Here is a 20,594-nt window from a genome sequence, read left to right as displayed (position 1 = left end):
TCTCGCTCTGCATGTGTCTGTGTGTGTGTGTGTGTGATTTCTTAGTGTGTAACCACCAACTGCTTCAAGTGCTATACTGGCCACTGCCATCAGAGTTTTACCATTTTCTTCACATTTCTCGCTGGGCAATTCCCAAGTGAGTGAACTTTTATTTTATTCTTTTATTTTTTTTTCCGTTGACTGCAACAAGAGTGCACTTTATTTAGAGCTTTGCCCATGAATTTTCACGAATGTTGCCTGCTTCTACCAAGCTCTAAGAGCCAACAAGCAACCAACCTGCCTGCCTGGCTGCACTGCAGTAGCCCAGTCCCCTCTCCTGCTCGCCTGTCTGCCTGCCTGCCTGCCCGCCTCCTGCCTCCCTTGTTTGGTTCAGTGCTCAATAATGATTTCCATTGCGAATTATTTGCATTTCCCCGAACTCATTATGTTTGCATTGTGTAAAATTCAGCTACGACTCTCGATTCTCGCTTTGACTTCAACTCGGACTGCGCCGTGTGCCCTGCGCCGTGTGCTGGCAACAACTGCTGCACCTGCCACACCTGCTACAGCTGCTGCACCTGCGCTTGTTTGCCATTTCTCTGGACAGTTCAAAAGATGCCAGAGTACAATTTTCTTTTGCATAGTATTGATTATAGATTAAATATACATTTTTTTCACTGTATATACATATGTATACATTAGGGTATATATATCAAATAATCAGACTGTAAATATATATTCATAGCTACGTATAGTATACCCTAATATAAAATTTAGATTCATTCTTCTTTATAAATATTTCACATTTTCTAGAGTATTTCACTTTCGGTACGTTTTCTTTCTCTTTCCTATTTAATTCCAGTATTATTTGGTTTTATGCTGCAGCTGAAATGCTATTAACATTTCCCTTTCCTCATAAAATAAACACAATTATTTATGCATATTTACGTAAAATCGTGGGGAAATATCATATTAACAGCAAGCAGGTCGAACACCCACTCCCACTTCCTCTCTCTCTCTCTCTCTCTCTTGCTGTTGCATTTCCATTTTATTGCGTTTCATTTTGCTTTCGTTGCATTGCGTTTCGTTTCGTTTCGTTTATTACATGTCAAGCGTCAATGAATGTCAGTTTGACAGTTCATAAGACAAATACGACAGTGGATGTGGTCTGGTGCGAGTGTGCCAGGACGTACCAGTTTCCACACACACACACACACACACACACACACACACACACACACACACACGCGCGCGCAGCACGTGGGGGGCGAGCCCTGTGGCTCTGGCTCTTGTGACAGCCAGGTAACATTTGCGGACATTAACGTCAACGTGCAGCGGCATGCCTCATATATGAGAGACGTGCACAGGCCACGCCTCCCACACACACACGCACTCAAGCGCACATCCTGTGAAGCAGACGCCGCTTGCATCTTGAATAAAGTGTGAGGCAGCCGCAGCCACGGCCACAGTCGAAGATTGCCAATTCTTGAGTACGTGTAAGTGGCCTAAGGATGTTGCACACGCTGCTCCTGCTGCTGCTGCTGCCACGGCAGCTGTTGTCCTGTTTTTGGCAGGACATGTGCGACGTCGCTTTTGCCCGTCAGGCTCTCGTACTTTGCGCACTTTAAACAATGCTTGAAAATTGAAAATCAGATAAATATGTGAGGAGCTGTCGCTGTCTTTAATAGACGCTGTCAAGGCTTGAATGTGTGTGTGTGTGTGGTGTGTGATGGGTGTGGCTGGCATTGACAGCTAGCTCACAGCACTTTGAAAACTTTCAACGCATTGTCATAAATCATTTTGCGGCAAACAAGTTGTATGGAAGTTGGACACGCCCACACACACACACAGACACACGCACACACACTCACACACATAGTCATATTCTTTTGTTGGGCATTTGAAGTGGGACAGCGACTGTTTGAGTTACATGCAGAAATGTCAAAGTTGAGTTCACGAGTTGCTGTTGTTGTTGGCGGTGGTGGTGGCCGCAGCCTGTCATGTCCTGGCTGCTCGTTGCAGGACACAAGTCAGAACAGTGCTTAAAGCCATACCTGAAGTGGCATTGCTGCTGCTGCGCTTTTTGCCAGCTGCCCTTAGCCAAAAGCGCGCTTCAACTTCCATTATCATCAAATTATTTTTATTTTCAATCGGGCAGCTGCTTGAGTTTCTCCAGAGAATAGCATGTCTACTGCCAGCTCAAATTACGTATACGTCCAGCTCTGCTGCCACTTCATGTTTTTTATTTATTTTCTGCTTTAATATATTGTTGGCTCTAGACCTGGTTATTGTTGTAAATAAATGTACATCTATTTATATTTACGGTTAGTTTTTATTTCACTTTTTTTTTTTTTGTGTACTTTAGCTTTATAGTTCTTGTGATTGTGCGCCTGGCGCTTGTTATTTTTTATAGTGAGTGAGTGGGCTGTGAGGGTTTACAATTTCTAGCACTCAATTGCCAACCGGCTGCTGTTGAGTGTTTGGTGGCCGTGGGCGGGGCCTTAGAGAGGCGGCATTGTGTTTGGCAACATGAGATTTTGATGTAAGCGTGACGCTGCCATATGTGCAAAATGTTGTAAGTGTTTCAAATATGGCGAACAACGTAGGCGGCGCTCGAGAGGGCGGGCGGTCGGGCGGTCGGGCGGTGCTAAGGCTGTGTTATATTTTTAATATATATGTGAAATACAGCACATTTGGCCATATATCCATGACTTTAACTAAAAAATATTGCTAAATTGTGAAGTAGCTTTGTTTGACGTGACTCGCCTTTTGAAAGTCACTCGACGCCAGCTGCTGTCCCAATCAAAAATTCACATTCTGCTGTTATTAAATTTTCGAACATGTTTATGGTGAGATTGTATAAAGGTTTTCTTTCTTTTCTATTTTCTGCAATCAGACAAAATAGGTTAAAGAAAAAGAAATAAATAAATTATTTATAGCAAAAGAGTATATAGAAAATCTGTGTATGAAAATTTAATTATTTATAGAATTTTGGGACTCTAGAAATTCTGCAAAAGTAAAAAAAAAATAAATAGATAAATAAAATAAATTCCTAAAGATATTAGTATTATTATTATAAACTAAAATGTTTATATATTTTGCATAACTCATTTATTTAATTATTTTATTTACTTCTAATAAAATTTAATAAGCTAGAGACTAATAATTGACAGTGCTGTAAATAGAGAAGGTTGAAAAAAAGGATAACACACTTCTCTATATTCAATTTTCCTTCTCTCGCTGTTCATTACAACTTCGCTGCTTCTCTCTCGCTCTCTCTCCCGTCTCCCTCTCCCTCGCTCTCTCTCTCTCGCCCTCAATGTCTACCTGTATCCTGGCACATGCAGCACTACCAGACACATATTACTTACCAATGCCGCTCCGTTCCGCCTTAGTTAATTAAGCAGCCATTTCTCAATTTCTCTTCGCCACAAAATATGAAGGAGAAGAGCAGCACAGGGAAGGGGGGAAGGGGAAATGTCTGCCAGTGGCGAGCCAATGTCTGATTACTGGCAACGACTTCCGTTTTTTAATATTTATAATCCACTGTAATTAAGACAAGGGCCAAGCACCACAAGAGTCGCGAGCAGCAGAAGGAGCAAAAAATATATAAAAACCGTTGCAATAATTACCAGCATTTTTATGGCACAGCCACAGCAGCAACAACAATGGCAATGGCAACGGCAACGGCAATAAGGAGCCCTGTGAAGGATTCATGTTCTGGTTTTACATTTGGATCTAGCGATATATACAGAAATGAAAAAGTAACTGCCATGTTGGAATATAAATGCGTAGCCGAGGCGAAATGTGTAATTAGTGGCAGTTAATAACTTTGGCAAACTCTCACGCAGCACCGCCGCACCGCCGCACCACCGCACCACCTGCCTCCTGCTGCTGGCAGATACTAAAGGCTGCCAGGCTATCCGCCTTGGGTTGCTCGCTTTACAGCGAGTGCGGGCGTGGGTGTGGGTGTGGGTGGTGCTTGTTGTAGGCGTGGCTATGGCATTAACTCAAAACTCAATCTGCAGACGCCGGCACGCACTCTTAATTAAATACAAAAGTGAAAATGACGCAAAGGCGGTTGCGGCGTACCGCGGCTAAGGCATAAGAGAGCAAGAAATACAAGAATGAAGGAAAGAAAGCAAAAAAGGTCGAGCTTTGACTATAAATTATGCAGGGCGAAAAACAAGAAACCGAAAAGTATTTTTAGTTGACCTGGAAAACCGCAAGAGCTGTGACAACCGCAGCATCCTCCTCCTCCTCCTCCTCCTCCTTCACCTCCACCACCACTTGGCTGTGACAAAAAGCAGAGAACGCTGAAAAATGCGTCTTGGATTGAGATAAGTTGGCGAGGCCCAAGCACTCCAAACACCCCAACCACCCAACCACTCAACCATCCACCTGCTCCGCCCATTTCAGCACTCTATAACGCATTGAGTCTGTGTAATGTCCTTCGTTATTTTTGCACTAATTTGTGGTTTTCCTTTTTGCCTTTTAACGCACAACGAAATTAGCTTCATTATTGTAATTAACTTGGCCCAGTCCCATTGGCAACGCACACGCAGACACACACACACACACACCTACCTATACATAGCTGCTGGTTGTGTGGAACGTTGGCAGCGCTTTGTTAAATTTAGCAAATTAGTTCGAGTTCAGCAATCAGACCGTTGATTGACTTGATCAAACAGCAACTGGAAATGGGACTGCGAGCCTGCTGGCATAATTGATGTCTAGCTAGACCAAAATAGAAATAAAATATGAGTGTGTGTGTGTGTGGGTGGTGGTCAAGGCGATTAGGCCGACTAGCTAATGCGCTGTTGAAATAAAAAAAAAAAAACAAAAATTATTAAAATGTGAGAAAATATGATGGAGAAGAATAAATTAACTAGTAGTGCGAGTATTTCTTTGCAGTACAATAGAGTCGCTGTCACAGTAGTCACAGTAGTCACAGTAGTTACAGTAGTCACAGTAGTCACAGTAGTCACAGTAGTCACAGTAGTCACAGTAGTTACAGTAGTCACAGTAGTCACAGTAGTCACAGTAGTCACAGTAGTCACAGTAGTCACTGTAGTCACAGTAGTCACTGTAGTCACAGTCATGCTGTAGCAGAAACAGTAGTCACAGTCATGCTGTAGCAGTCACAGTTTCAGTCACAGTCGCAGTTACCATTGCTGTTTTCTTAAGAAAAGTTTTGTAACCCTAGCCTCAAACCTTTTTTTTTTGTCCATTTGGTTCTGTTTGTCCATCTGCCCACTCACAAAACTCATTAAAAGTCTTGAGTTTCCAATCAGACAAATGTTAACCTCCATTGCAATTTGACATTTGGAAAAAATCAAACCCTGTCCCCGACCCCACTCGGCCATGTTGCGCTAAACGTTGCTTCAATGTGGCACGGTCAACTTTTTGGGGCATTCAAGCAAAAATATGTCTTTCATTTTGGTTGGGCAATTCGCTTTAATGGCAACCCAAATCAAAATTCAATTCGTGGAATAACCCAAATGTACACACATGGACCATATGTGCATGTGTGTGTGTGTGTGTATGTGTGTGTGTGTGTGTGTGTGTGTGTGTGTGTGTGTGTGTGTGTGTGTGTGTGTGTGTGTGTGTGTATGCGTGTCTGTTTCCGTTTCCGATTTGTGTTGCTAGCGCCACGTGGCTGACATGTTAAAAGCCTAAATAATTGCCCACATTTTATTACAGTGTATGCCAAAGAATAAAATGTGTGTTTCCATTCAAAAAAATACTTTTTCTATATATGTATATTTACATACATATACATAATATGCAAAACGAAAACCGTTCTCAACTTATCTTCTTTCTTTTTAGCCATGTTCTATTAACTCAGCTGAAACCTTTTTCAATTCTAGTCAAGCAAATGGCTTAGCAGCTTATCCCTGGAGCATTTAACTTGGACTTCTGACTGCCCATTGTGTGAGTGAGAGTGTGTGTGTGTGGGTGTGAGCTTGTGCGTGTATAATATATGTAAATATGTAGAAATTAACAAAGGGACAGCACGCCTGAATTATGGTTTGTTAAGTGGTTTATAAGTTTGACTGTTCCATTGCCTTCAGCTTTCACATGCATAATTTAAGATATATAAATGTTTGCTGTACTGTGAAACGTTATGTAATATACTGTATTATGCGTAAATACTTGGAAACAGCTTTGATATAATGGCATAATTACAATATAATGGCATGATTAGAATTTTGATTACATATATTTAAGAGTAGACGGCCTGAACGAAAGGCTAACGATGATTATATATATAAATAACACTTGAATTAGGGCGAGAGAGCTATAAAATGTATTGTAAACAATGTGAAATGAAGAAATGGAATAGCTTGTATTTGATTAGTTTTGATAATTAGATAATAAGCTCATAAAGGGGTTACTGGAGTAACTCGTATGGCTTCAATAAAAATGTTTAATAATATAAAAGTTGAAAGACAAAACAAAATGGATTTCATAAAGGAAAGTTAACAAAGTTTAGCCCTATAATATTATTCAAAGTTCATCTACTATGTTTCACTTTGAATAATATGAATCTAATATGCATTATATATATACATATATACAATCCTCTTCCTCACACTTGCACTTGGCATTCATAGTAATCGAAATTCCATAGCTCTGCTCTTCGCTCTCGTTTCCCTTCCGACTAGCTATTTACCTGTCTGGCGTCTCAATTGAATTTTCTACTTAAACCATCGCAGTTTGGCTCGTATCGTATTGAAATTCGCGTGTATTAACTGCCGCCAAGTGTTGAGCTTAACTTGTTTCAATCGATGCATAATTGATGGAGCCACTTCGTATCCCATTTCATGTGCCGCCAGCTGCCTGGGCGGTGTCTTGTTTACCTGCACCATTTGTTTAGTCTGTTGCGCTTGTGGCTCGGCTTACCTGAGTCTGTAGTTGGGTGTAGCGCTATGGCACAGCAGGTGGTTGGGCCCACCGATGCCCTGCCATTTATCAGTATTCGTTCGACGCTCCAGCGCATTGCCACGCGTGTGTTTACACAAATTTAAAAAAAATTATGATGCACAAAGGCAGCTACAGCTACAACTACAGCAACGGCAACGGCAACAGCAGCAGCAACAGCAGCAATAGCAGCAGCAGCAGCAGCAGCATGAGCAACTATATACGAGAGCGACTGCAGCGCATCTCATTGTTGCGATTGCATTTCAATTTGCATCGCTCGAATGCTGAGCAACGCAATTACAATCAATTTGGGCACAGCCAGGACTACGATTTGCGACAATACGTGAGTGGACACAGACAATTGCAATCGGTGTATGTGTGTGTGTGTGCTCGTGTTGGTTAATTGCCAAAAAAGTTGCCTCTGCTGTTGCTGACACGAGCCAACAGTAAAATTAAACAAACTTTAACTAAAATCCATATACAACGGAACTTTAATCACTTTGCATTTGTGCGCCGCTTGAACTCAATTTCATTATTTGAATTGGATATTAAATTTATTGCGCTTCAAAGTATGCTACATTTTATTTGTCGCCCAGCATCTTTGGCATTTTCAACGAATTTTCATTGTTATTGACAAACAAGCGACATTTTTGCGGTTGCAATTGTCGTCTGCTTGCTCTCGGCTGCCTCGGGCAGCAGTCAGCCACCGAGCAGGGAGCTGCACACTGCCTGCTCCCTGTTTTAACTGCCACGCCCTGCATTGGACGTGTTGGGACACCGCTTAATTTCCGGCAATGCGAGTCACGTACGCTTTTCCTGCCTTTATATGCAGTGACATTTTCATTTTGTTTGGCTTTACACAAACACACACACACGCAGACACACACACACGCACACATGCAGACTTGCACAAACACAGATATTCACACGTAGCAGCCGCATGTCTTACAAAATGAACAAAATGGCGGCTGAGCTTATCTCAAATACATGTATGTGTGCGTGTGTCTGTGCGTGTATATGTGTTAGCCTTGCATGCAACGCGCCAAAAAAGTTTTTGTCAACTCATTTTGTTGCAATTTGCGCACAAAACTCGATTATTTTTAATTAAAACAACATTTGCCTGGCTCCACACTCTGAATAAATGAAACGAAGCGCAAGCCCACCTCATGGCCTCAAGTCGAACTGAGAAGCAGGAGCTGGAGCAGCAGCAGGAGCAGTAGAAGAGGCACAAATAAAAGCCAGCTAGGCGCACTTCTCAATCTGGGTCTGTGCTTTTAATTATACGCTAACGATGCCGTCAACAAGGTCTTTTTTTTTAGCCTCAAGTCCGCAATTGAAATACAATTTCTTCAGCTTGGCTTTTACTTATTTTGCAAGCAGACCGTGAGCACTGAGGTGGCTTGGCAAAGGATGGCAAATATGCCAGGACAATGAGAGCTGAGCCCAATTCGGCTTTTGCCAGCTGTGAAATATGACTCGAACGGATGCCATATCATAATCTAAACAGCAATCGCAACAGTATCGAATTCGCATTCCGATATGCTTTCTGTTGAAGCTGTTGTTGTTGACTTGAGGTTTTTCTGCACACGAATCTGTTGACATTTAACGACTAAACACTTGTTTAGACACCGCGTGTCCTCGGCTACAAGGGCCGTTAAACGTGTTTCGCATTTCAACAGTCGAAATACAACAACAAAAATGAAACGTGTTCAGCTCCTATTGAATTTCACAAAACGAAAAACCAAAAAAAAAAATAAAATGAATGCGACCCTTTACAAATTGTTGGCTAGAATAATTGAATCGTGTCATTTCGAGCATGTTTAGCAATTGATAGAGACCTGCTGGAATTTTAGAAATAAATACCAGGCCACACACACAAAAGCAAATGTTAATTAGAGTTCAAATTTTATAAATCTGGAATGCATAAATACATGCATGCCTTCCTGCAGACACCTAGTCAAAGACTGTCTAGCAACAGTTGCCATAATAACCGAGCAACACAATAGATAGGGAGAGAGAGAGAGAGAGATAGGCAGTCAGGCTACGCCGTAAATTGTACATGGCCCAAAAGGGAGCACGCAATGGTTAAGCAAAACCAAAGAAATTATAATTAAATTTCATGTTTTTGGCATTGGTCTCGAGTGCAGGAGATGCGAGTGGAGTTGCTACGCAAATGTAGCGTTTGCGGCTTGAGCGTTGAGCGTTGAGTCGGTTGAACAAAGAAACCAGCGAAACAAAACACACACACACACACACAAAAAACAGAAGAAGAAGAAGAAAAACGAATAAAAAGTGTGGGCAGAGCGAAGCGTTGTAAAAACAAACCCGAATGAGAATGGCTAAAGAAACGCTGCAGCTGGTTTCCGTTTAGCTTGGGCACAAAGATTTATTGCCTTGCATGGATTACATGGCCAACAAAATGGGCGCCTTGTTACCATAAAGCCGCTTAAAGATTTTAATTTAAGCGTCGCTCGCGCTGACGAATGAACACGCACAACGAGACCACAGGCGCACGCACACACGCACAATCAAACAGACAGATTGCTAGAGAGAGGGAGAGAGAGAGGGAGAGAGAGATGGAGGCAGAGTAAGAGAAGCTGTAAAAATTGCAGTGTCTTGCTGTATAATTGGTTTTATGTTCTGCTTGGCCATACCCTGTAAACGAAAAGTGTTGAAATGCGCCAGGAGACTGCTTGTATTCTCTTTATTTATTTTTATTTTTTATTTCATTTCATTTTATTTATATTTTTTTGTATGTACAAAACAGAATTAACAAGGATTACGCTGTTTATTCTGCAGACAAAGCTGAATGTGTTTATACAACTCAACTACATCTGTCGCTTTGCTCGCTCTTTGAGTATGACAGCATTAGGCTTATGCTAGTTATTGCGCAGGCAATTAATTATGGGAAGTTTAGCATTGGTTAAAAATTATATAGAAAAGGTTTATGCTTGAAACAGCTAGTGTGGGTAGACTGACAAACTGATTAGGCTTATGTTAGCAGTATATTATATGGGTCTACTGAAGCTAAATATAATAAGTTTTAATCTTGGCAAAAACGATTTTTATTCCAATTATTTATAACGTGTCAATGTGAAAACTTTGTAAATAAATGAAGAAAATTTTTGGCCATGACAATAAGGCAGACTAAGTTATTAATAAATATATTTTTTTATGACTATGACTAAAAGCCAGTCTAAATTATTTTGTTTTTTAATTTAAATATATATTTTTTTATTTATTCATTCATTTTTTTCCTTAGACATGAATCTGCTATATATAATTCTTAAAAAAAAAAAATTAATATATAAAAATAAATTATTTGTATAATAAATAACTGTAACAGAGCTGTCTAGTAAATTTCTGAATTTCTTTAGTATAAATTTACAAATATAATTTTATATATATATTTACATTTTTCTTTGCCAAGAACTGCTCGTCAATAGCCCTTGACCCATTCGTAATCACCATAAAAAGTCATCATCACAAACCTTTTCTTGGCACCGATGCACATTATCTAATCAACAGCAGCCTGCTCTGGCTGCGCTAATGAAATTCCCTAAACTTCTTTAAAAGTGAACAACTCTTGCAGTCGAGCTTAAATGAGTTTTTTAATTAGATTTCGAAACTGTGAGCATAATTAAATAATGCTCAATAATGTTTTTAGTCATTTGCGAATTTAATTGTGTTCATAAAAATTCATAGCCTACTTTTTGGGGCCCAACTAAATGTAAACTAAATGTGGCTGTAGAGAGTTAGAAGCAGACAGAGCGACAGACAGCGTGCGCATTAAAAATTCAATAAAAATGTGCAGTTAATATAAATGCGCTGGACGAGGCGTGGCATGGCTGGGAAAATTTACAATTGCAGTGCAGAATTTTCATTAAAACTAAAATTGTAATTTTTGTCGAGCGCTGAATTTATGATGCGCACGTGACTGGCGCAGGAAACGGGCTTAAATGATGGCTTAAATGAGTCGTGCACTCTTGGCCAGCTGCCGACCCATCGCATTGCAACCAAAACTGCACTTAGCAGCTGCATTTGAATTTATTAACAAAATAATTTTCAACTACAACCAAAAAAGTTGGCCCGCAACACAATGGCCGAAAAGGCAAACACAAAAAAATAAAATAAAAATGAAATAAAATAGAGAAAAAAAATGAAGCGAAACTGCAGCAGCGCTGAAATGAAATTTTATGTTGTGCCTAAAATAAATACGTGGCATAAATAACAGTAGACGGCCAGCAAAAATACAGAAACTTGCAAAATTATTTCAATTCACTTTATATATGTATATTGAAATTTCAAGGAGATGCAAAATTGCATAGAGTATGCTAGGGTAATGTAGCTAAAGCGAGGCTAATGGACTGCATGGGAGAGATGGTGGCATATAAATTTAGAACTGATCTGTTTTGGATTTAAATATGAATATGAAGGTTTGGTTCCTCAAGGAAATCCTCAGCATTAGTGAATCAAGACAGAACAAAAATAAGAAATTTACATAACTTTTGCTTGAATGCCAATCTCAAGATATATTTCTATAGAATATCTAGCAATATATCAGCCAGGTTCACCCTTATACACACATTTTGTTTACTATCTCTTGTCTCTCTTTCCTCCAAAGTGTTAACAATAAAAATTGTCTTAAATACAGCAGCTGGCAGCCGCTCTTAGACGTGCTCATTTCTGCTTTTCACAGCGTATTAGCAATTCGCCTAATCTATTTTACAGCCATGCCGTTTTTCCTTGCTGATTTCTTACTTTCACGCCTTCGCGCTGGTCAGAACATAAATAACAAGCAGCTGTTTCGCTTCTTTTTTCCCTAACTCACTCTCTCTCTCTCTCTCTCTGTCTCTCTCGCTCGTAGTGGAAAATGATTTTAGCAGCAAAGTTTTGACTGCTGCGCCCCGGACGACTGCGACTGCTGGGTGGGTGTTAAAAGCTTAGAACGCAACCCGTTGCCCAAAAGTTCAATTTCTACGTTAAGCCCGAAACAAGGATTCGCACAGCGATTCGTTTGCTTCTCTTTGAAAATGTAATTTTGTCGTAAATGTCATTTTTTATGTTTGTTTGTGTTTGTGTGTGTGTGTGTGTTGCTTTGGCAACACCGTCTGCAATTGTTATTGCTGCTGCTGTTGCCAAAAAAGAAAAATATCTTCAAATCACAGCGACAACGACTGACGCTTAGCCACGCCCCACTCCGACCCGCGGCCTCTAGCCTCAGCGTTTGCCTCGGCGACATTTCAACTCGTTCATTTTATTGGATTTCGCTCGTTGTTGTTTTTAGCTGTTACATTTAATGAAAATTTGTTGAATGTCCTCCTGTCAGACGGAGCAGCCAAAGGCAACGGCAACGCCAACGGCAAAGGCGTGCAAAATTTTAAATTGATTATTGCAGGGACGTGGGCGTGCCACTCACTCACTGCTCGCATGCAGCGAAAAGAGGCGAAGGAGGCCAGAGAGTGCGAGCCGGCTTCTTTGAGGTCTCCAGTAGCGTATCGCAGCATGAGCTTCATCAGCCTCTCGCCCCTCCGGCTCTGTTTAATGTGCTCAGTACTGTTATATATTATCGTTTATGATGGAAACATAAAACTTGCACGCGTCGTTGACGCACGCAGATTGTCCTCGCTGCCTTTAAGGTGTGCCTGGCCAAGGGCTGCCGACGTTTCGTTACGTTTTAGGGACTGTAGTGATAGGGGTTCTGATTCTCTGGCTCTGGCTTGGGTGGGCATCCACTTTTATGCCTCACTTGGCACTCGGTCTAAGACGTGGCCATAAAATAAACGCACTGAGATGAATTGCCCAGCGCAGAGAAAGAGAGAGAGAGAGGGAGAGAGGAGAAATCTGAGGCAACCGCCGTGCCGTTCTTTTATCTTTGCATAATGGAAATTCGTAGACATTTGAGCCCTTTTTATAGACATTTTAGTTCGGTCGGAAATTTCAGATATCAAATGCTTCCCTCACATAAAACACAATTTTATTGCCGCATTTTAAGTTGAGTTTTGTGAAATGAATTATGTGTTATAACATAATGCGCCGAGAGTTTATTTTACGTGGAAAACAAATAGCTCAAATTATGCTAATGAAGCCATAAGCCAATTGGATTAAGGAGGGGAGGAGGCACTAGGATTTAGTATATGCTCTCCACTTGACAATAAATTGGAGGTTTTGCTTCATGTCGCATATCTATTCTTATCAGCTCAGCATTGGCCTAGATACCCTGTAATTCTGTGCTACTTACAAGACTTGGCAGTCATACAATCTCATATTCAACAAACCCAAAATAGTATTCAAATGCATATTCATTTTTAAGCTGAGTGGATGCACACACCAACACACTCATACATAAATAACAACAAATGCCAACAAGTAGTGCAAGCTGAAAATGGAAATAAAATAATTGCAAAAAAACCAAAAAAAATATGCAAACACAAGCTGCTTTCCCTTTCTGCCCGTTGGGCACGACCGAAAAGGTCTATGGAAAATGTTGGAGAAAATATGCAAAATAGGCTGAAAAAGTTGCATATATGCAATCCACACACAGTCACACACACACACTGACTCACACACGTGCATTTGCATAGCACTACAAAGGCAAGTGAAGGAACAAAATCTCTCGGATTTTTTTCCTAATGCCTGTTCGCTCATTTTCATTTGTAGCCGCACCTCCTGTCGCTCTTTTGTTTTGCCGATTTTTGTAGTTGCTGCTATTTTTAGACTATGCCACGCCCCCTGCCTCACTTTGTCCTACAATTATTATGTGGCGCATTTTTATGCCCAATGCGAGCACAATACAAAATTTAATTTACCGCATAGAATTTAAATACGCAAGCCTAAAGCGCCGCAACAATGCCCGAATGGAGCTGACCGACATGCAGATACCCTGTACGGCCATTACTGCAAATTGCAAGCGCTACAATATGCCCGCTCAGTGCGCGCTGCCTTTCGCTATGGGCGAGGCAAATGAAAAATAGAAAATAAAAAAACTGGAAAATTTTGCGCCTGAAAAGAAAAATTCTTTTGTTTCTGCTCTTGCGCCTTTTCCGCTGGGCATATGCAAGGCCCAGCCCAAGCCAGCCCCCCAAGTCCCACATCCATTCCCCAGGCGACTTGCTGCAGCTTTGCCGTCGGTTTTAATTATGGAAAAAGTTTTTGCTTTATTTAGTTTAAACAATAAGTGGTTGGAAAATATGAATTATGCAAAGAGTCACACAGCTTGCCAATGTGTGTGTGTGTGTGTGAGACTGAGTGTCTATGTGTGTGTGTGTGCAGACTTTTCTTAGGCAAAATGCAAATATTATGCATTCTACTTTAGCACTGCTCTTGTTTTGGTCTTTGCATTGGCAAGTGAATCGCTGGCAGCGCTGCTTTTGCTTTCCTTTTCAACACATTTTGCTTTAAGTAATTACGAAATGATTTTCAGCCTTAAGAGAAGCTCTGAAAGCCGCTGAGCGAGCAACGAGAGCTGAGAGTGTTGGACTAAATATATTATATATAACTTTGGAATATACTAAGTTAAATTCTATACCAAAATGTGATTCAGCTAACGGCGAACTAAGCTCTGCTGCTGCTCTAGGTTGAGATTTTAGCAACTATTTAAATATTATTAATGCATTTTATATGCTAGCAGAGAGTCCGCTGGAACGCCGTAGACAGAGAAAACTCGCTTAGCTCGACTCTAAGCACGTCTCGCATTGCCGTTTGTCCAGGAATAGGGCTTGAGTTCTTAGTTCTTGCTTGATCAGCCATTGGCATTGATGTTCCATGGAGTCTCGTAGCATTCAGCTTTTGTCATGCAGCTGCCTTAACTCAACTTATAATTTTCGTTTAAGTAACAGTTACTGGAAGAGTTAAGCACAATTTCCTAATTATAATCAGAAGTGCCTTTATTTAGCGAGCAAATTGCAATATATCAACATTTCCACAAGTTTCAGTAATGTACCTTCCATCGAGTCTCGTAGCATTCAGCTTTTGTCATGCAGCTGCCCCAACTCAAGTATCAAGTTTCGCTTAAGTAACAACCACTGGAAGAGTTAAGCGCAGTTTCATAATCCTAATCAGGATATGCCTTTTATTCAGCAAGCAAATTATGATCAATATTTCCAAAAGTTTCATTAATGTACCTGTCTTCGAGTATCGTAGCATTCAGCTTCTGTCATGCAGTCTCCGAATATTTCACTACTGCAATAAATTCGCTAGAAGACCTAAACTAAGAGTATTTATATTTCTGAAAGTCATATGATAATGCTAATAATATGCTTCGTGAGCAATGAGCTATTATTATTCAGTGTTTGGCATTAAGGTTCCATCGAGTTTCGTAGCATTCAGCTTTTGTCATGCAGCTTCATTAACCTAAGTTTCAAGTTTTCTTTTCGCAACATTCACTGGAGGACTTTAGCACAGTTTCATTGTCATTCAAATGTCTTTACCTTCTATTTAGCGAGGAAATATGATCAATATTTCCAAAAGTTTCATGTTTCCCCAAGTTTCATTGGTTTCATCCATCAAGTGTCATATCATTCAGCTTCTGTCATTCAGTGTATGCTCATTGAACTTCCGCCATAAATTCGTTAGATAACCTAAACTAAGAGTATTTATATTTCTAAGAGTCATATTATGTTTTTGTTTTGTGAGCAATGAAGATCACACAAGCTTCATATTACCCAGTCTTTGGCATTGGTGTTCCATCGAGTCTCGTAGCATTCAGCTTTTGTCATGCAGCTGCCTCAACTCATCTCTCAAGTTTCGCTTAAGTAACAACCACTGGAAGAGTTAAGCGCAGTTTCATAAACCTAATCAGGATATGCCTTTTATTTAGCAAGCAAATTATGATCAATATTTCCAAAAGTTTCATTAATGTACCTGTCTTCGAGTATCGTAGCATTCAGCTTCTGTCATGCAGTCTCCGAATATTTAACTACTGCAATAAATTCGCTAGAAGACCTAAACTAAGAGTATTTATATTTCTGAAAGTCATATGATAATGCTAATAATATGTTTCGTGAGCAATGAGCTATTATTATTCAGTGTTTGGCATTAATGTTCCATTGAGTTTCGTAGCATTCAGCTTTTTTCATGCAGCTGCATAATCCTAAGTTTCAAGTTTTGTTTTCGCAACATTCACTGGCGGACTTTAGCACAATTTCATTGTCATTCAAATGTCTTTGTCCTTTATTTAGCAAGCAAATATAATCAATATTTCCACAAGTTTACTTAAATGAACCTTCCATCGAGTCTCATAGCACTTCATAGATGTACCATCCATCGAGTGTTATATCATTCAGCTTCTGTCATGCAGTCTCAGAGCATTTATATATTATATATATTATTCGAATGCATTTTATAGGAAACACTGAAAAGGCATATATAATATTCTAAATTCATTTAATACATCTAGAATTTTGAAATGCTTTAAACTCAGCCGCTTTAGCTGAAATATTTGTATTTGTGTTTGTATTGCTCATGCGGGCTTGAATGGCTTTTTGGCTTATGCAAACACACGCCATACCCTGTGCTAGCAATTATCCAAGCGCACGTACTCGGCAGAAAAAAAAAATAATAAGAAGAAGAATGCCATATAGAAAGCGAGTTAGCGCGCTGCAGAGAGAGAGAGAGAGAGAGAGAGAGAGAGAGAGAGAGAGAGAGAGAGAGAGAGGGAGAAAACCGAAACTCGAATTTGCGCATAAATTTGCAAAATGACAATAAAAATGACAATGGCTGTCGAGCGGCGGCAACAACAACAACAACAACAACAGCAACAACAATTGGAGCATTGGCAGCGCTAATCACAAAGCGTTTATCAGTGCCCATGAGTAAGGCGTGACAGCGACACATCCATACCGTGCCCCTCTCGCGCCGGGCTGTGGGTCTCCCCCCTGTCTACCTGTCAGTTCGTAATAAATTATTATCATTAATATTTTGCGCTTGATTTTGGCTGGGGCGTTGTTTGCCTTTGCCAGACAGGCAGGCAGGCGGGCGGGCGGACGGACGGACAGGCGGACAGGCAAGACGTGGAATGCTGTCTATAAGCAGCAGCAGCAGCAACAGCACCAGTGGCAGCCACATTTGTGGGCGTGGCACGTAACGCTCTTTGCATAAAAATGGCGAGCGAAAAATATCTAATAGAATAGAAAACAAAAGCGTCAACAAAAATGTTCAAAACGCGACGAAATTACCAATAATATAAACGAGACGAGGCGAGAGGAGGCAAGCGGGGAAACGTGGCATGCCACGGCAGCTAGAGTCCCTTTTTGCTCTCTCTCTCTCTCTCTCGGTGTGTGTTTGTGTGTGTTTTCGTGTGCCAGCAACTTTATAACACCCTCCACGAACTGCACGCGATAATGGCTCCCAATTTGATAATTAATCACGTCCTCATTCTGGCCGCCCGACGCCCCCCGCGTGGCTGTGGCCCTGTGCTATCTGCGGCACTGCCACAGCTGCCCCGGCAGGAGGCAGCTCGAACCCAACTAGGCGCTTGAGCTTCATATTTTCCATTAGTCGGCCTCTTCTGCTCCTGCTAGATTTTCGTTTTTTGCTGCTGTTCGTTTTTATTTTATTTTTCAAGCCGACGTCGAAATTAAGCGAATTTCAACGAACGATAAAATAATTACCTTTATGATTATTTTCGCCACGATGCGGGACGGCGACTGTCGTGAGACGAGCGATAGCAATTGTAAGAGTATATATACTGTATGTGTGTGTGTGTGTGTGTGTGTGTGTGTGTGTGCAAGTCGACGCCCACAATGTGGCAAACGTGTCTAATTTAGCGGCTTAAATTTATTGCATTTGTGCGCTTAAAATGTTTGCCAGTTCGTTTTTATGGCCCAAAATTGAAGCAATTGATGGGAGTTCTGGAAAGTTTTGGGTCTATGCGCATAACCGTAAAACTTCTTAGGCAGCTATTTTATAGGAAAATACACAAACACATACATGTGTGCATACGTATGTATAGGTACGTGCTGGCATATCCTGCGCGTGGGGTGGGATTTTAGGCAAGGTGCTACAAATTGTTGAAAATTTGATGGGTATCTATGGATGGGAAAGCAAATTTTGGAAATGCAATTTGAAAGCTAAGCTAAATGAGAACTGAGGAGGGTGGAAAGGCAAGTGAGGCAGAAAATAAGTAAATAATAATTATATATTTATTAATGCAGGCTCCGATATACTTTGTATATACACCCGAAAGACGCTATAACCGTATAAGTATATGTATATCTGGACGGATTCTACTGTATATGTGTCTGTGTGTGTGTGGGTAAAACTCCTATTTAGCCGACAGAGCATGACTCGTGTGTGCGTGTAATTTGTAGTCAATTATCAAATTGTATTTGTCAAGCCTTCAATTGCTAGAGCAAAGCTGACTTGATTGCCTGCCACAGTTAGCTGCCTAGATTTGTTGCAACCTGGCGTTGCATGTTTGCTTGCGCCAAGAACTTGCCACAAATGGCAGCTCAACTCAAATTGAAAGCGTAGCTGTACTTCTTTCATTCTTTCTCCAACTACCTCTGTCATTTGGCTGCCAAATTAAGCGGAGTGTGAGAGAGAGAGGAAAGGGAGAGAGAGAGAGAGTGAGGGGCAGCTTTTCGACAGCGGCACAACCGCAATCAAATCGCATGCACACGAAAATTAACTGGAAATGCTGAAGCGCTGGGAAACGCAAAACCAAAATCAAACATTTGCAATTGTGAAAATATAAAATCAAGGCAACACGCAATGCAACGGGCACGTTGCACGTTGCAAGTAGCGCGCTGCAAGCTATGCGAATGACTCGCATCCGTTTGAGCCAATCAAGCAAACAAAATGGCGTTTTGTTGTTTCCGCTCGTTGTTTTTGTTTAAGGCAACAGCAAATTTGTGAGCTGTGGTTGCAATCAAACCCAACAACAACAACGGCAAAAGTTGCGGGCGGCAGCAGCAACAAGAAATGCGAATTCACAACACGAAATTATTCACCTTGTAAACTGCATGGCAAAAAAAATAAAAAGAAAACAGAGCGGCAGGCGACTGTATGCACAGTTCAGCGCATTCAAATATATCAGTTGATACGTTAAAAAAAAAAGAAGAGGAAAAACAAAAAACCAAAAACAAAATAGAGAGAAATACCTCGAGTTATTTGTGTTTATAGCCGGGCTGGCAACAAAAAACAAATGGCCCAAAAGCTTCAGTGCGAGCCAAATGCATTTGCAATGCAAAACTGGAGCACAGGAAGCGCGACGAGGCAGCACAAGGACAACACACACACACACACACACATATGCACACACACACACACGAGAGAGAGACTGTCATGCGACTGTTGCATCTGCCTTCACACTCGTTGAATGCTTCGTAAAAATTTATTTATGACCGACGCTTTGTTGTTTACTCTCTGCTTCTTCTTGCTGCTGCTGCTGCTGCTGCTATTGTTGTTGTTTTTATTTTGATTTTTATTTCATTTATTTATTTTTGTTAGCGACGAGCTAGCGCAACTGGCACTCAATAAAACAAAAATCCTTTAGCCTCTATCTGTGTGTTAGTGTGTGTGTGTTTGTGTCATGGCGGATGTCATGGCGGTTTTTGCTAGCGGTAAGCAAAGCTTTGCGAACCGTTAGAGGCAGCTGTGCTCTGCTGCGGTTTCCATTTATGACAACAACAAAAACCTAACCAAAATCCATGCGCAGCATTATTTATGCATGCAATAGTCACACACACACACACACAACTAAATCGTATCCTCTCTCTCTCTCACTATTTTCACCTTTGCTCGTTTCTTGTTTTTTATTTTTTGCAGGGCTCGTCCAGTGCCGCTAGCGTCGCAGCCGCACCGCCAACGCCGCGCAGCGCTTTCCCCGGCGCACCGTTGACCGCCTCAGCCGTCGCACTCAAAGGCGCCATACCACAGCGTCCACCGGCCATGACCAGCCCAGCTGCTGCTGCTGCTGGCGCCGCTCTAGCAGCGGGCGCACCATATCGCGGTGCCACCAGCTGGACACCCCAGGGCTATGCACCGGCTGCTGCCGCCGCCGCCGCTGCGGTCGCCCAGCAGGCCTATCGCTATACGGCCCCATTGCCCCAGCCGGCATATGCGGCCTATACGCCGCACACGGCCACCACACCGGCCACAACCACGGTGAGTACCGGGGCATAACGGAAAACAATAAGCACATCAGCATTAGCATCAGCTGCGTGGGCGTGGCTCATGCGAACTAGTTGTAAAACATTAAATAGCAATCTATGTGGAGAGATTTTAAATTCTTTAAGTGAGCAATTTTGGAGTGTTGACAATGTTCCATGGAAATTGTAGAGGTTTTTGGTATGGAAATTGGTATTTGGTATTTAAATAAAGTTGACAGACTTTAAGATTGCTATTTCATTAATATGTAATACTTGGTTAAAATGTTCACTTGTCAGTAAACTCCATATCAAGACCTTTGTCTTTGTCTAGCCCAAGATCAAGGTGAAGATCATGAAGAGCAAGACCAAAACCTAGATCGAGACCTAGATGAAGGCCTAGACTAAGACCAAGACAAATGTTTTTAAGTTCAAGACCCAGACCGAAACCACGAGCAACTGGAAGAGCAAGACCAAGAAAAAGAACTAGATCTTTATCTAGATGAAAACCCCTAATACCAAGATCAAGGCAAAAGACCAAGACCTGGAAGATCAAGAAGAAATCCAAGATCTGAGACCAAGACTAATACCAAGAGCTAGACC

At 41.3% G+C, this 20,594-nt stretch overlaps 1 protein-coding gene across 8 annotated transcripts in view; it reads left to right on the top strand.

The window, feature by feature from the left end:
• shep (RNA binding motif single stranded interacting protein alan shepard) overlaps window positions 1-20,594 on the top strand; it is a 159,348-nt gene that overhangs the window by 62,556 nt on the left and 76,198 nt on the right. For all 8 annotated transcript variants that reach the window (XM_018100689.3, XM_018100690.3, XM_089258983.1 and 5 more), the window contains one exon: window positions 19,672-20,010. In XM_018100689.3, the coding sequence (XP_017956178.2) occupies window positions 19,672-20,010 (339 nt within the window). The remainder of the gene's footprint in view (window positions 1-19,671; window positions 20,011-20,594) is intronic.

This window comes from Drosophila navojoa, chromosome 4 (genome assembly GCF_054131105.1).
Source record: "Drosophila navojoa isolate 15081-1374.11 chromosome 4, UAZ_NAV_1.0, whole genome shotgun sequence".
NCBI classification, from domain to species: domain Eukaryota; kingdom Metazoa; phylum Arthropoda; class Insecta; order Diptera; family Drosophilidae; genus Drosophila; species Drosophila navojoa.
Note: the sequence above shows the minus strand (reverse complement) of the source record. Positions and strands in the feature narration are given on the sequence as shown.